The 16,707-nt window shown below is 47.1% G+C and overlaps 1 protein-coding gene across 1 annotated transcript in view; it reads left to right on the forward strand.

Annotated features, from left to right (window-relative positions):
* WDFY4 (WDFY family member 4) overlaps positions 1-16,707 on the forward strand; it is a 291,265-nt gene that overhangs the window by 99,364 nt on the left and 175,194 nt on the right. Inside the window, exons 27-35 of the mRNA XM_090058037.1 lie at positions 357-456; positions 1,254-1,459; positions 4,017-4,186; positions 4,686-4,811; positions 5,306-5,464; positions 8,782-8,979; positions 12,678-12,795; positions 14,456-14,613; positions 16,261-16,499. Of these exons, the coding sequence (XP_089914163.1) occupies positions 357-456; positions 1,254-1,459; positions 4,017-4,186; positions 4,686-4,811; positions 5,306-5,464; positions 8,782-8,979; positions 12,678-12,795; positions 14,456-14,613; positions 16,261-16,499 (1,474 nt within the window). The remainder of the gene's footprint in view (positions 1-356; positions 457-1,253; positions 1,460-4,016; positions 4,187-4,685; positions 4,812-5,305; positions 5,465-8,781; positions 8,980-12,677; positions 12,796-14,455; positions 14,614-16,260; positions 16,500-16,707) is intronic.

Below are 16,707 nucleotides of genomic sequence, written 5' to 3' on the forward strand. Positions count from 1 at the left end.
AACCTCCATAGACAGAAACTGGAGTTTGAAAACATCTCTTTGGTCATTCCATCTAACTATTTTTCCTGGCGAGTCCAGGATTGTTCCTTATGGATTATTCTTCAGCATTTTTCTCAGTCTAGATTTAAATCTCTCTGAAGAAAGGGCTTGGGAAACAGATCTCAGAAGTGACTAGTGCTTATAGCACCATACAGCCCATGTCCAGATGTTCTTGTCTGAACTTCTCTAGCCTGCTAAACACCCGTGAGATTTTTCTTTTTCCTGGGCAAGCCTCATGCAAACAAGGTTGTTCATCAAAGCACTGAAACACATGTTTTGTCTCTTCTCTACTTTATATTTTCTTCTGATTTTTGTAGCCTTAAGCCAAACATCTGGAAAGACAATCTGGCTCCGAAATCAGTTACTGAAGATGCTGTTAGATGTAATGCATTCAGACAAACTTCATCTGTCCTCAAAGTAAGTAGAGCCATTTCAGAGTGGAGTAGAGTAGGGTTTAGGTCTTTTAAAATGCTTTTTTGTCTGTGATTGACCATCATTGAACACACTATTAATAGCTGAATCTCATCAGTCAGTGAGAGAGGCTTGAATTGAAGACCTTTTCCAGTGAATGTATTTCAGGGTTACAGTGATCTCCTTTTAAAAAAGCAATATTTTCTCTGCATTTATTAAAGGCCAAGTTCAGAGAGATGATGGTTGTCTCCTCTACACTGCGCAGGGAAAATAAATCTGTTGTGTGTTTAAAAATGAGTTTAATCCAAACTGTAGTTATGAACACTACAGTCACTTAATATCAACCATATGATGTTTGGATCATTGTAGATTTGGTTTAAGGTTGCTTGAGTGCCCAAACTTAAGTGCCCAAACTGTGCATTTCCATCCCTTAATAGGTTTGGATTTCTTTTAAATTTAAGCCTTTATTCTGAGTGTCCTGGGTTTAGAATGCTTGGGGTAATTACAATATCCCCATAATATATTTTACACTAAATTAGTGATGCATCTTCTCAACCATAATTTCATGTTGAATTTTTTTGTCTGGGAATAAATGATAGCTGGGGCCTGCTAGGGATTTGATGTTTTTATTTAACTGAATGAACATGCTAATTAATATCCTTGTTTTGAGCCTATAGGTAAAATTTTAAAATTTCAATTAAGATTTCCCCTCAAGGACTTAGGCTCCTAAATCACTTAGAACATTTCTGAAAAATGTCCTTTGTTTTTAACATGTATATTTTTCATATCCTTATTTCTTCCAGGCTGCAAGGAGAGATACTCTCAACACTGGGGCCAGACTGGTTCCTGTTGTTTACACAAAGCCATCTGCACTCAAGCACAGTAGTGCTAGGAGTCAAGTTGCTTCTGTGCTTCCTCCACAACCACACCCTGCTGAACATGTTCAAGGAGGGAGTGGTAGCTGGACATTGGCTGGAAAACAGCTCTAAGGGATTGGATATCCTAATGGGTATGTCCCAGGCCTAAGGCTTGTTCCCAAAATATTCTTTTCCAGAGGAAGAGTTTCTTGAAAATGGTATTGAACATAGTATGAAAAGTCCTGATCCAGTTGCCTTTGTAAGTAATAGCAAAACTCCCATTGACTTGAAATGGAACTTGGTGTGGGCTGAAATGAAGGGCAGGTTGAAGAAAGGGAGGGGCTGGGATTTTGGTATTTAGGTTCTTTTGTGCGGGTGGAAGGGTTGCTTTCTGCATCATATTCCAGGGTCAGCAGTGGTGGGAAGATGATGTTTGCCCTGTGTTTTATCAGAGGTCACACTGACCTTTAAAGTCTATTAGATATTCAGTCGTCATGTAGCATGCACCGGGCCCCAGTAGTGGCTGCAATGTTTGCTGCTGACCATGTGGTGCCTGCCCCACTTCGGGTCTATGGGTACCCTCCCTTTTCTCCCGTCTGCTGCATCTTGATGTAATTGGTTAATTGGTAAAAAGGGAGGCTGCCTTCTAGTCCCTGAATGAGCCCTCATTATCTGCCAGCTGGCAGGTTGCTCCTGGATCTTGATGGTCTCAGTCTTGTCCGTCAAGTGCTAGGTGAGCTTTCCTGGCCTATCCATGGCCCCTGGGCACTAATTGCCTTAAGGGCTGATTTCATAGCCTCTGACCTCCCCTGTAGCCACACCCATACCTTTCAGATGTTACCATCCAATCAATCTGCCTTGTAAGGGTCTTGGACTTCTCAGCCTCTGCCCCTTTCCTTTCACTGGGCCTTTTAGTCCAGGCCAACTGTACTGAACTTGGCTTCTGGGCTTCAGCCTCCTCCCTACTCCTGGGCACTGAGCCAGCTGTGCCCTGCTCTCAGGCTCTGTCTCTGCTCTGCTCTTGGGTACTGTTTCTGTCCTACTCTGCTTGCAGGCTCTGCTGGGACTTCCATCACTCCTTAGTCCTGCCCCAAACCACTGGCAGAAAACTGTAACACAGGAATAAGCCTTCAGGCTATAATCCAAACTCCTGACTGGATCTACACACAGCACCATCTCCTTGCCTGCATCACAAACCTTCCCCCTGCTGTAGGTCACATTCCCTTGCAAGTCAGCAGTATTCTACTTGTATTATTCTTAGGGTAGGCCAGGTGTCAGCTAGGGGCTCCTCTGCAGCTTTCCTGCCCAGGAGCTTTATCCTCTGCAGCCTTTATGATCAGACTGCCCTAACCTGGCTCAGGCCCTAGGCTTATATGTTTCCTAAGCCCTGTCCCTTTATGGTCAGGTGACTTCCCTGGGTTGGCTGCAGGTGTTCTCCTTTACATTGCTGCCCAGTTCATTGCCTAGGCAGGGGTCTTCTTACAGCTGGCCCCAGTTTAGGTGCTTGGGCTGTAGTTGCTGCAGTCTTTCTTTTAAAGCAGTGGTCCCCAACCACAGGTGGTGACCCAAATGAGGGTCGTGGGGACAATGCTGGTGGTGCTGCACAGAAAGCTATAGGCCAGTTAGTCTTACTTCAGTCCTGGGTAAGCTTTTGGAGAGAATTATTCTGGCACATGTCCATGAGGGGCCAGTCGGGGAGATTATGCTTAGGGGCAACCAGCACAGGTTCATTAGAGGCAAGTCCTGTCAGACCAACCTGGTGGCCTTCTATGACCAGGTCACAAAATCCTTAGATGCAAGGGTAGCAGTGGATGTAGTCTTTCTAGACTTTAGGAAGGCCTTCGACACTGTCTCTCACCCCGTTCTCATTAAAAAAACTGGGGGACTGTGGTGTTGACACCTACACAGTCACATGGGTTGCCAACTGGCTGGAGGGCCTTTTACAAACCAGTCAGAGGGGACCAGCAGGCATTGGGGGAGTCGCTGTTCCCCTGAGCACTGCCAGGAGTGACTAGAAATAACAGTCACAAGCTGGCAGAGGGTAGATTCAGGCTAGATATCAGGAGGCGCTACTCACGGTCAAGATGGCTAGGATCTGGAACCAACTTCCAAGCGAAGTGGTGCTGGCTCCTACCCTGGGGGTCTTTAAGACAAGGCTTGACAATCACCTTGCTGGGGTCATTTGACCCCAGTACTCTTTCCTGCCATGGCAGGGGGTCAGACTTGATCTGCTCAGGTCCCTTCTGACCCTACTAACTATGAAACTATGAAAAGATGAGCTGCGCTATGTGCCAAAAGCTCCATCATCCCTGGAGCATCACCACTGCCGCCGCACTCCACTCCTAGTAGGGGCACAGAAAAAAAGATTGGGAACCACTGTCTTAAAGTAACAGGATCCTTAAGCTCCCTGTCACAGTCAGTCAGCTTTTGCTCTGGTCATCACTTCAGATCCTTCTTTTCTCATTATCTTATGTAGTGTGGGGAGCTTGGAGGGAGAATTTCCTGCAGTGCATGTGATGATGGAAAGCAGTTTTCTGTTTTATAATTTTGTGGAATTCTTTGAGCAACTGGCGTTATAGTAGAGGGGATGACAGAATGGCTTATGGTGCAGAGGAATGGTAGTCTTTGGTCATCACTAGTCCCTGCCCCATCCTGATGCAGGAATCAGTCTGAGATTTTCTAAGCATGATTTTTTTTCTTTGCTTTTAGATAATCTAAAAACTGTGTCTCCGGTGCCTAACCCAGGCCCCTACTTGATTTTTGGGTTTACAGTATTGCAGACCTCTCTATGTAAACACACTCACATCCCTGAGATTTACCTCCTGGTGGCAGGTCTGTTCTTGGCAACCCCACGGTGTGAACCACTGGAAGCAGCCAAGGTAAGGACATGGAAAGGCTAGTAATATGAATGAGTTTGCTGTATGCCTTAGCTGGATAATGCTGCTTACCCCCTCATACATCCTAAGAGTTTGTCTGCACAAGAGCACTCAAGAAAATTAATCTGAATTAATGTTTAAAGTAGATTAGTTAAACATCACTTTGGATGTAAACCAAAAAAAAGCCACTTTAAGACTGTCCACATACTGCTTTAATCAAGTTTAACTAATGAACTCTAAAAGTTATTTCAGATTAACTTTCTTGAGTGTCCCTCTTTAGACAAGCCCTAAGCCTCTTTTTCCTAATTGCTTCAAACATTCAAGGAGGGTCAATCATTGGCTTCCATCATGGGAAATTCAGGAACCTGGGGAAGGTGGTGCTGATTAAAGCTCTTACTGGCTCATATCCTTGGATGAAGAGAGTGAAACCTTTCTGAAGATTTTAGGACCAGCTGTGTCCCCGGCAGTGTCCTCTTCTTCAATTCATTTCCTCCTTTTTTAGTCGGATCTTGACTCCATGCTGCAGTGGCTCCTGCAGAACCACTGCAGAGAAAACATCCTCACGGCTGGGCTGTGCATGGAGGCAGCGACCTTGTTGCTGGAAATGGTGACGAGCATGGTGAACGAGGTGAGCATATGCTTGCGTATGCTAGGGGAACTGTAGAGGAAGGGAAGGAACCAGTTCTGTTTGAGGCAGTACTGAAGCCTGCTGCAGTGTGTTACGTGATGATGCTGGGTGGAGGGGTGGTGGCAGCCAGAGCTGATGGTAACATGTCTGTTGGCCTGGTTGTGCCATTATGGCTGGGGAAGAGGCATCTTCAGATTATATCTACCTGGGCTTGTGGCCAGGATCTGCATGTTTGGAGCTAGATCCTTCCCATCCCTCCGGCCCCTGTTCATTCTTGGTAGTGAGGAAGTACCAGCTGTATGGACATTACAGTAGAGTTCTGGCTTAGAAGAGGAGTGACTTCTGTGAGCCTAGGAACAATCAGTTTGTGGCTTCTCCAGGAATGGTCATACTGAGACTGTTCAAGTCTTTGTGAACAAGCTGCCAGTAGCAATGGAAAAGATGTATATGAGTAAAGCATAGCTCCAACAACATGCACACATGTCTGTGTTTAGCCCACTGCAGGTACAGAGAACTCCTGGGAGATGGTCTATCCTGGGAATGTCATCCAGTTCCTTTGCCTGATATACCACAGCTACCCTCAGGACCCAGTATGGTGTTCTTCCAACTTCCTGAAGGCCTTGGCAATGATTGTCTTCCATCCTGGAATGCAAGTAAGAATCAGCCCATACTGCCCTGGGAGTCAGGGGGGGAGGGGGAGGGGGAAGAGCTTTGTATAATCAAACTAAATTTGATAGCATGTTATTCACCCTTTTATTTAAGCCGAGTATTAAAACAACTGTTTAGTCTAGTTCCATCCCCCTTGCAACCACCCTTCAGGTAGTTAAAGGCTGCTATAACCTGCCCCCTGCCATCAGTATTTTTTTCTTCTGCAGACTAAATAAGCCCAGTTGCCTCAGCCTCTTCTCATGTGCTCCAGCCCCCTAATGATTGTATTGCCCTCCACTGGACTCTCTCCAATTTGTTCACATCCTTTCTATAGTGGGGGTGGGGGGCAAAACTGGACATGGTCCTCTAGATGTGGCCTCACCAGTGCAGAATAGAGCACAATAATTACTTCCCTTGATCAGGTAGCAATGCTTCTACTAATGCAGCCCAGTATGCCATTAGCCTTTTTGGCAACAAAGACACTCTGTTGGCTTATATTTAGCTTATTTTCCACTGTAACACCCAGGTCCTTTTCTGAAGAGCTGCTGCTTGGCCAGTTGGTCCCCAGTCTGTACTGGTGCGTGGGATGTTCTGTCCTAAGTACAGGGCTTTGCACTTGTCCTTGTTGAACCTTACCCTCCACCATATCTACTACTGCACCCAGCTTGGTGTCATCCGCAGACTTGCTGAATGTGCACCCCATTCCATCCTCAAGGGTGTTGATGAAGATATTGAACAAAACTTGCCCCAGGACCAACCCAATACTCCACTTGATACTGGCTGCCAACTAAATACTTGATTACTATAGTTTGAGCCTGATAACCCAACCAGTGTCCATCTTACAGTCCATTCATCCAACCAATCTGTACTTTCTTCACTAGCTTGCGAGAATGTTGTAGGAGACCATATCAAAAGCTTTGCTAAAGTCAAGGTATATCACGTCCACTGATCTTCCTGCATCCCCAGAACCAGTTATGTTGTCATAGAAGGCAGCAATCGGGTTGGTAAGGCATGACTTGATCTTGGTGAATCCATCACGTTGGCCCTCTCCCTGAGCACCCACTGGTGCATCATGTCTGGCCCCATGGACATGTCTGGCTTTTCTAAATAGTCCCTCACCTGCTCTTTCACCATTGCCAGCTGCTCACCTCCTTTCCAAACTGTGCTGCCAGGTGCAGTAGTCTGGGAACGGACCTTGCCTGTGAAGACTGAGGTAAAAAAGGCATTGAATACTAGAGCCTTTTCCACATTATCTGTCACTAGGTTGCCTCAGTAAAGGACCCACACTTTCCTTGATCTTCCTCTCGTTGCTGACATACTTGCAGAAACCTTTCTTGTCTCTTGCAACTAATTGCAACTCCAGTTGCGCTTTAGCCTTCCTTATTTCATCTCCGGCTTGTCTAGTAATACTTTTATACTCCTCCCCGGTTGTTTGTCCAGGTTTCCACTTCTTGTAATGTTTCTTCTTGTGTTTTAGCTTACTGAGTTCTCTGCTAAGCCAAGCTGGTTTTCTGCCATTCTTGCTAGTCTTTCTGCGCATCAGGATGGTTCATTCTTGCACCTTTAGTAAGGTGTCTTTAAAGTACAGCCAGCTCTCCTGGACTCCTTTCCCCTTCACACTGGCTTCCCAGAGGATCCTGTCCATCAGTTCCCTGAGTGAATCAGACTCTGCATTTGCAAAGTCTGGGGTCCATACTCTGCTGCTCTCTTTCCTTCCTTTTCTCAGGATCCTGATCTCAATCATGTCATGGTTGCTGCTGTCCAAGTTGCCATCCACTTCTGTGTTTCCCACCAATTCTTCCCTATTTGTGAGCAGCAGGTTAAGAAGAGCATGGCCCCTAGATGGTCTCTCCAACACTTGCTCTGGGAAGTTGTCCCCAACCTTCTCCAAAAACTCCCTGAATTGCTGGTGTACTGCTGTATTGCCCTCCTAGCAGATGTCAGGGGGATTGATGTCCCCCATGAGGACCAGGGCCTGTGGCTGGGAAACTTCCACTAGCTGTTTGAAAAAAGCCTCATCCACCTCATCCTCCTGGTCTGGTGGTTTTTAGCAGACATCCATGGCATCACCCTTGTTACCTTCCCCTCTAATCCTAACCCAGAGACTTTCAACAGACCTATCTGCAGTTTCATATTGGAGCTCTGAGCAACTATACAGCTCTTTTACAAAAGCACAACTCTTCCCCCTTTTCTCCCCTCCTGTCCTCCCTGAACAATTTATATCCATCCATGACAGTGCTCCAGTCACACGAGTTCCCACCAAGTCTCTGTTATTCCAGTAACATCATTGTTCTGTGACTGTGAGGACTTTCAAATTCTTTCTGCTCGTTTCCCAGGCTCCGCGCATTCATATATAGCCCTCTGAGGTAACTAACTGATTGCCCTACTTTCTCAGCAAGAATGAGAAAGCCTCTTGTTGCCCACTTCTGAGCCTCCTTCTCCCGTCTCAGACTACTCCCATATCTTGGCTGAAGCATGCAGTAGCCATTTTCCCTTACACCCACAGAAAACTATCTTCATCATTGTTTCTCCCATCATTGTCCCTCCCTCCCCCAGAAACTACACTTAGTCCTGCTGCTATCACCAACCACACCCAGATGCCAGCACTTTCTTGCATTCCTACTTTTAAAGCAGCTGGAGGAGAGGGAGTTAACAGTGCTGCGCACATACAAATTATAACCAGCCCTCTTGGTTAGATGTCCAGCTTCTCCACTGCTCTTATTGTTTTTACATCCAGTCTCTTCTATCCCTGAGTCTTGGAGTAGTGTGGCTTCATGAAATGTTGATATAAGTTTTGTGTATGAATCTAATTTTAGAGATGAGGAAATTGAGGCACAAAGTAGTGAAAGGATTTGCCCAGGGTTACAGTGGATATGCCTACTCTGTAGTGGTAGCATGTCTCAGAAAGGACTCTCTCGAACATTCATTCCCCTGCCACCTACATATCCCAAGCACTGAAGCTGCTCTGGTACTCCACAGTGGCCACTCCAGCATCTGGGGACTGAGATCTCAAGGAGGACGGACCCAGAGTAGCATTCTTAGTTACGAGCATGTTAATAGCAGTGGGTGGAAAGGATGTGCTCTAGAGCTCAGTTTAGATATATTTAGTGAGTCTGTGACATTGGCAGGAATTGAACCCAGGAGCCCACATTTTCAACCCCCTGTTCTCAAGGCCAGATTGTGTTCCTGCCCATGTGTTTCCTGTGGCACTTACGTTTAATTATGGCAGGAAAGGAATTTACAGTAAGCAGTGAATATGATTGTAAGGACAGATGAAAGTAAAGCACTTTTCCCTGAGTATTGCTGCCTGCTTTCTTTATAGGGCACCTGCAAAAGCTCTTCATCTTCTGATGATTCAGTTGCTGTTAAAGAAAATGGCTGTGGTGATCCCTCAGCAGCCCCATTGCCTCCACACCCTGCCAAGAAGCAAGTGTGGGACTTCGTGCGGATCCTTCTCATGGAGAGTTTACTCAGCATCCCAGCAAACAAACAAGGGCACCCATTTGAGCTGTTTCTTGAGGTCTCTGTATAGCTGTAAAATCCAGGCATAGCTGCTCTGTTCTGCAGTGGGGTCAGGAGGTGGGGGGAAGGGCCAGGAGACATCCTGCTGCTAAGCTAGTACACAGAGGACTAAAGAGGAGGTTGCAGCCCACATTTTCTGCAATGCCCCTTATGCTGCTAAAGGGTTATATCCAGCGGTCCCTCCATGTAAGATACCAGAAGATCAGGGGGGCCTGAGGTATTGATTTACCCCAAATGTTTCAGTTCATGCCTTATAGGGGCTATAGGGCATCTCCCAGGTGTGTTATTCAGATGAACCAGGTAGAGTAGAAATCCTAGGTGCCCTGTGTGGAGGAAGCTCCTTGTGTGCTTTTTCTTTATGTGTGTAATCAAGGGCAAGATGCCATCCATAGGCAACAGTGATGATAACTTGTCAAACAAATGCCTAATCCTGGAGTGAGTTTTTCACTTTGCAATGTATGTAGGCCATTCTCTAAATGCCATAAGAACCCACAGTGGATTTTCCTGTGTGCTGATTAGTACTTAAGAAATAATTTCACTTTAATGTACATCTAAAAAAAGTAAAAAATGTTTTTAACACGTATAGATGCCACCTGCAGCGGACAGTTCTGGACCCAGTGTTCAAAGATTCCAAAGCAAGACTGTTTAGACAAGCCCATTATAAAAATGAAGGCAATTGCTAGTTTAGGATCTGACTTCAAGTTTTGGAGTCCACACCAAAGTCCTGGTGTATCTATATCTGGTTCAGATTTACTTTTGTTTTTAAGACAAGTAGTAAAGGACATCATTTTAAGACAGGTAGAAAAGGGCAAAATAAATTTGATTGTCATCCATCTTACATGGGTCAGATCAACTGGCTAAGGATGTGGTAGTCATGGGGGACCTGAACTTCCCGGACATCTGCTGGGAAGAACAGTCAGCCAGGTCTGACTACTCACGGAGGTTCTTGGCCAGAGTGCAGGACCTCCATCTAACCCAGGAGGTGCACAGCCCCACCAGGGGAGAGGCCTTGTTGGACCTGGTGCTGGCCACGGGCAACCACCTGGTGAGGGGGCTGCGGGTGCTCGACCACCTGGGCGACAGTGATCATCGCCTGCTGGAATTCACCGTCCAGCACAAGGTGGCAAAGGCATGCAGTAAGGCAGCGGCCCTAGATTTTAGGAGGGCAAACTTCAACGAGCTGAGGAGGATAGTTGGAGAAGCGCTGAGGTCCCGGAGGGGAGGGGAGCCAGGTGTCCAAGGAGAGTGGTCGCTCCTTAAGGAGACGATCCTCCAAGCCCAAAAGAAGGTAATCCCAACGAGGATCAAAGGGAGCAGGAGAGCACACAAGCCTCCATGGCTCACCAAAAGCATCCAGGAATGTCTCCTTGCTAAAAAGGAGGCTTACACCCAATGGAAAGAAGGGGTCATCACCAGGGAGGACTATTCTGTAGTTGCTCAGGGATGTAGGGGGGTAGTTAGGAAGGCCAAGGCAGAGATGAAACTGGGACTAGCTAACCAGATTAAGGACAATAAGAAGTCCTTTTTTAAATACATAGGGGGTAAAAAGAAGGTCCTGGGTAATGTGGGGCCCTTGCAGGATGCGTTGGGAAACTTGGTCGTCACACCAGACAACAAAGCTAACATGTTTAACAATTTCTTTGCCTCCGTCTTCCTAAGTAGGGACCAGAACAGTCACCTCCCTGCTGGGCCCCCCTCGGGCCCCGGCGGAGGCACACCTGGACCATGGGTTAGCGAGGATTTAGTTAGGGAGCTTCTGGAGGGGCTGGACATATTCAAGTCAGCCGGCCCGGACAATCTCCACCCTAGAGTTCTAAAGGAACTGGCCAAGGTCATTGCAAGTCCCCTGGCACGGCTTTACGAGCACTCGTGGTGCTCTGGAGAGGTACCGGAGGACTGGAAGAGGGCCAACGTGGTCCCCATCTTCAAAAAAGGCAGGAAGGAGGACCCGGGAAACTATAGGCCGGTTAGTCTTACCTCGATCCTAGGCAAGCTGTTTGAGAAAATTATGCTGGCACACATCCAGGAGGGGCCAGCAGGAGACTGCATGCTTAGGGGCAACCAGCATGGGTTCATCAGTGGCAGGTCCTGTCAGACCAACCTGGTGGCCTTTTACGATCAGATCATTAGATGCAGGGATAGCAGTGGATTTAGTCTTCCTGGACTTCCGCAAGGCTTTTGACACTGTCTCTCACCCCGTTGTCATTAAGAAACTGGGGGGCTGTGGCGTAGACACCCACACAGTCAAATGGGTTGCCAACTGGCTGGAGGGCCGCACCCAGGGGGTGGTAGTGGATGGGTCCTTCTCAACCTGGAAGGACGTGGGCAGTGGGGTTCTGCAGGGCTCGGTCCTCAGGCCCTCACTATTCAACATCTTCATCAGCGATTTGGAAGAGGGGGTAAAAAGCACCCTGTTCAAATTTGCTGATGACACTAAGATGTGGGGGGACGTGGGCACACTGGAAGGATGCAACAGGCTACAATCAGACCTAGACGGGTTACAGGGGCGGGCGGATGAGAATAGGATGGGTTTCAACACAGACAAGTGCAAGGTGATGCACCTGGGGAGGAACAACCAGCACCATACCTACAGGTTAGGGAACTCCCCTCTTGTCAGCACGGAGGCGGAAAGGGATCATGGAGTCATCATTGACTCCAAGATGAACATGAGCCGGCAGTGTGGAGAGGCAGTTAGGAAGGCCAACCGCACCTTGTCATGCATCCACAGATGCATCTCGAGCAGGTCCAAAGAGGTGATCCTCCCCCTCTATGCAGCACTGGTCAGGCCGCAGCTGGAGTATTGTGTCCAGTTCTGGGTGCCGCACTTCAAGAGGGATGTTGACAGCATGGAGAGGGTCCAGAGGAGGCCACTCGCATGATCAGGGGACAACAGGGCAGGCCCTATGAGGAGAGGCTATGGGACCTGAACCTGTTCAGCCTCCAAAAGAGAAGGCTGAGGGGAGATCTAATGGCCTGTTATAAACTAGTCAGGGGGGATCAGCAGGCATTGGGGGAGTCACTGTTCCCCCGAGCACTGCCAGGAGTGACCAGGAATAACGGTCACAAGCTGGCAGAGGGTAGGTTTAGGTTAGAGATCAGGAGGTGCTATTTCACAGTCAGGGCGGCTAGGGTCTGGAACCAACTTCCAGGAGAAGTGGTGCAGGCTCCTACCCTGGGGGTGTTTAAGAGGAGGTTAGATGAACATCTTGCTGGGGTCGTTTGACCCCAGTATTCTTTCCTGCCACGGCAGGGGGTCGGACTAGATGGTCTGCTCAGGTCCCTTCCGACCCTAGAAACTATGAAACTCATGAGAGGTCAAGGCTCTCACATAGTAGCTTGGCTTTAATTAAGAAATCATAAGTGAGGCAGTTTCTCTGGCCTATCTGAATCTCCTGGGCCTGCTGAAGGATCTGGAGAACAGTTTTTTCTTGGAAGCTATCTGAGAGTCTTTCTTCTGCTCCCATGAATCCTGCATTTGATCACTGGAAGGGCAGTATTCTCTTGAGGCTGTCTTACCAATTTGATCTCAGGATAAGGTCACAACAGAAATACCTAGAGCCTCATCAGAACAACCAAAGAGGTCTGGTTTTTGTAAGGTTAAGGTTGGCATGAGCATGGACTGAAGAAAACACTTGTTTTTTGTTGTCTTGCTTGTTTTTCTGCTGTACTCATGTTTAATTCGTTGTGATTCTGCAGGCTTCTTCAGAAAACTCCACCAGCGAGCAGAAGAGACATTTCCAGACAAAGGTCTTATTGTCTGCTATGGATATCTTCCACATTATCAGCCAGGAAGCTGGGAAAACAAGACCAAGAGGTGAGCTGTGCAGATCAGACCACAGACCAGTTAATATTTTTGATGGGATATTCCATTGCCTCTAGGTGAGGGATTTAGAAACACTAGGTGAAACATCAGCCTGATGTTTTAGTACAGGGGGTGGCAATCCCTGGCATGTGAGGACATTTTGCTCGGCACGCTACTGCCAGTCACAGAACCTGGACTGCTCCTAGCAGATGTCTGGGAGGCTGCAGGTCCTGCTGCAAGCAGCCTGGGCTCTGGCTGGCAGCAGCTGCCCAGAACCTGGGCCAGCTTCAGCTGGGAGGCTGCAAATAGCTGCGTGAGGCTCAAGCCCCAGCATCAGTTCTGTACTGCTGGCGGGTGCATGGCTGCCTCAGAGTGAATGGCAGGGGAGAGGCCTGAGGAAGCGCAACCCTTGCCCCTTCCCCACCATCCATGCATACCCACTGGCAGTTCAGAGCTGAGCCTAGGGCTGCAGAGCAGGAATGGTGCCAGACTCTTCCCAGTGGGGAGGCTGGGCTTGCTTGGGCTGAGAGGCTCCACCCCTCCCAGCACCACTGTTGCTTCATGCCCACCCCATGCAGTCGAGCCCACCGTGCTTCTGTCTACTCCAAGCCCAGCCCTGGTTCAGACCCTACAGTGGGAAGTGTCTGTGTGCCTGGTTCTGTGCATTTCTGTCTGCCTGTTTGTGTCTGGTTCTGTGTGTGTCTGGGTGTGCACACGTGCACATGTGTGTCTGGTTTTGGGTGTGCTTGTGTCTGTTCTGTGTATGTGTTTGTGTCTGTTTCTCTGTGTTTGCATGTGTGTGGTTCTGTGTGTGCATGTGTGTGTCTGGTTCTCACTCTCTCCTCGCCTTTTTTCCTCTCTGTCTTCTCTCCTTTTCTTTTTCTTTTTTCTCTCTCACCTCTTTTTCTCTTCTTTCTCTTTTTTTCTCTTTCTCATCACAATATGCTTAACAAAAAAAAGAATACACAACAACAAAGGTAGTATATGAAGTTGTATTTATTGTCACCAGGTTTAGAATTTTTAGAAAACCTGATATTTACTGTAAAAAACCGCAACATTTTTATTAATAACTGTATTAATATGCAGTGAGTCCTGCCATGTACCCCCTGCCCCTGTTTTGTTTTTCTGGAATGCTGGGACTCCAGCACCTTACAAGGTAAACATTGCAGTTTTTTTGGCAGTCTGGCCAAAAATGTTGCCTACCCCTGTTTTAGCAGGTCAGTTAGTATAGTGTATTTCACTTCTGCCTTGAAGGCACATGCCTTGAACCACTGTGGCTTTGCAGCATTACCAGAAGCCTTCTTTCCCCATTTTACCCTGTTATAAAGAGATTTGAAAGGTTAAAATTAGGTATTAAGAGGAAGTAATTTTAAGCTTCTGAGTGCTTTAGGAAGTGATATTAGTGACCATGGTTGTTTCTTTTATCTCTGAGCAACTTGGCATTGTGTTAAGGAGCAACTTCACATGAAGTTGCTCCATGGCATTGTACCACTACTGATCCAGAGGCATTCATTGCTACAGCACTTGCATTTTGTGAAGTCTCAAGGCTGAGTTTTCTGTCTGCCTAGTTTATGAGATCTGAATGAATTACAGACTGAGCTAGGGACAGCTTGATGGCAGTGTCTCTTAAATGGTGGCAGGTTAAAGAACCACACTGTTGTATTCCCTGCAGGGAACAGTGATCCTCGCAGTGGTTCGGAAGCAGCTGCACCTACTTCTGTGGTGAATGTTGCCTGTTTTACTCAGAAATTGGTGGATAAGCTTTACAGTGGAATGTTTGCTGAAGAGTCTAAGCAAGTCCTGATCTTCATTGCAGAGCAAATCATGGTGGTAAGTCATGTCCCTGGGTATTTTGGCTCTTGTTGATGTTCCTTCTTTTATGCTAGTTTTGAGACTGGAGTATCCCAAACAGAAAGGCATATTTCATTGGGTTGTTATTTTTACAGTTTGTATTGTATCAGTGTCCAAAGGCTTCAGCCATGACCTGGAGCTATGTAGAGCAAGGTACTGCACAAAAAAGTAAAGGAGTCACACAGAAAATGCAAGTTTCTTTCCCAGAGAGCCCATGGTCTTGCTCATCTGCAGCTTTCTCAGTCTCTGATAAAATTAACTATATCACTGAAAAACTCCCCAAAATAACCAAATGATAGATCAGTTTTTGGAGCAGCCTGTTCAAGGGCCATGCTGTCCAGTGGGGAGGAAAGGCAGATCACCAGTTTGTGCTGCTGGTGCTTGCTAGGTAGGGGAGCTGGAGAGCTGGTGCAATCCTTCCTTCCCTTTGGCAGTGTGGGTATGTCTCCTTTTCCACCAATCAGATAATGTGTAGGCTCACAAGGCTGGGAGGGAGGCAGGGAGAGGCGCATCCCTTTCCCTCCTACTCCTTGCAAAGAACCAGAGATTCCCCAGTTTGGCTCCAAGTGAACTAGGAGAGATCTGATGCTACTGGACCTGGTTTGGGACTTGCCCAGGTCAAGCAGCAGGGTAATGCACCCCAGCCCTTGCACCAAGCTTGGGCGAGCTGGTTCAGTTGGATTCAGCCCAGGGAGCCCTGTGCCGTGTTGAGTGGTGGAGGAATGCCCTTTCCTCCCATTTGCTCAGCATGTGGTGACCCAGTTTTATGCAAGAGCAAGGGATCATTCTCTTTGCATAGAAATGGAGTGAGGGTGACTGACCTAGTCACAGACTCAGGGCAGCAGCTAGAGTTGTGAACATAGCCCCAGTTCACCCACAGGAATGAGAGACTGAAGAATATGCCCAGTCCCCCTTGCAGGCAGCTGAGGTTGCTTCTGTGGGGTTGGTGTGGGGGAGGGAGGAGGCAGTGTACCTTAGGACCTGGGAAAGTCCTGTCAGTTGATGTGTAACTTGCCACACCTTTAAATTAAAGCATGATACAAATGGGCCACAAGGTTTTTTCACATTTAAGGAGTAACGTCTTTGAGGCTGATTTGCCATTTTTGTGACTTGTTATTTTTATCATGTGGTATATTGTCTGAATATAATGTTACAGTTTTTTTGGTGCTATTAAAGTTTTAATCTTTGTGAAAACTCTAATGTCTGCTGGGGGTCATTGAAAATGTCTCCACTGAAGACAGATGGGTTTTTACTTGTAGCCATGTTTGTCTAAGGACAGAGGCAGGCAAGGTTCTTTGAGTAGATGTGATATCTTTTATTAGACCAACTGAGTAGTTGGAAAAAATTCTTGGCAAGCTTTTAGGTGCAGTCACCCTTCTTCAGGCATATGGAGACTCTGGTGGTTTGAGACTCCAAGTCCACTGAAGACAGCAACTAACTTGGGTATCTCTACCTTATGTTGAAGTCTGCAGTGAATAACAAGAGTCAATAATTCTCAAATTCCAGAGACTTGAGTGGGAGTCAACATCATTTCGTCTCACAGCCTAAGTGGAAGAACTGTAGATGATAGGGAGAATGTCATGGTCAATACAAAATACTAGACTGTGTTTTTCTGTGTTTGAACAGGTCATGAAGCACACTTTTTCTCAAAAGGAAACCATCCTCAGCACCCTGTACAGCAGTCTAAACCGAGTGATTCTGTATTGCCTGTCCAGACCACAGCAGCTGCTGCATGAACAGCTTAGTCTCCTGAACACCCTCAAGGCCCTTCAGGAGCAATGGGATGTCACCTGCGCAACTTACAACTCAAATATTAATTTCATCATCTGTTTTATGCATTGTTTGTGTCAGCTGAATTCAAGAAGGTATCTGTATTATTTCTCCTGGTGTAACGTCTGATCATCTCACTTTCTCCTGGTAGTTTCTTCAATGGAAAGTGTGTGTAGAAGAGAGAAAGATTCAGCAAAATCTTTGAGAAGTGCTAAGCACCCTCCCTTGTGGCTGGTAGAAACTGGGAGGACTCAGGAAGAATGAGGGCTAGCATATACCAGAAACAAACAGGTTCTTGACCTA

This window comes from Crocodylus siamensis, chromosome 7 (genome assembly GCF_052110815.1).
Source record: "Crocodylus siamensis isolate JL-2025a chromosome 7, ASM5211081v1, whole genome shotgun sequence".
NCBI lineage: Eukaryota > Metazoa > Chordata > Crocodylia > Crocodylidae > Crocodylus > Crocodylus siamensis.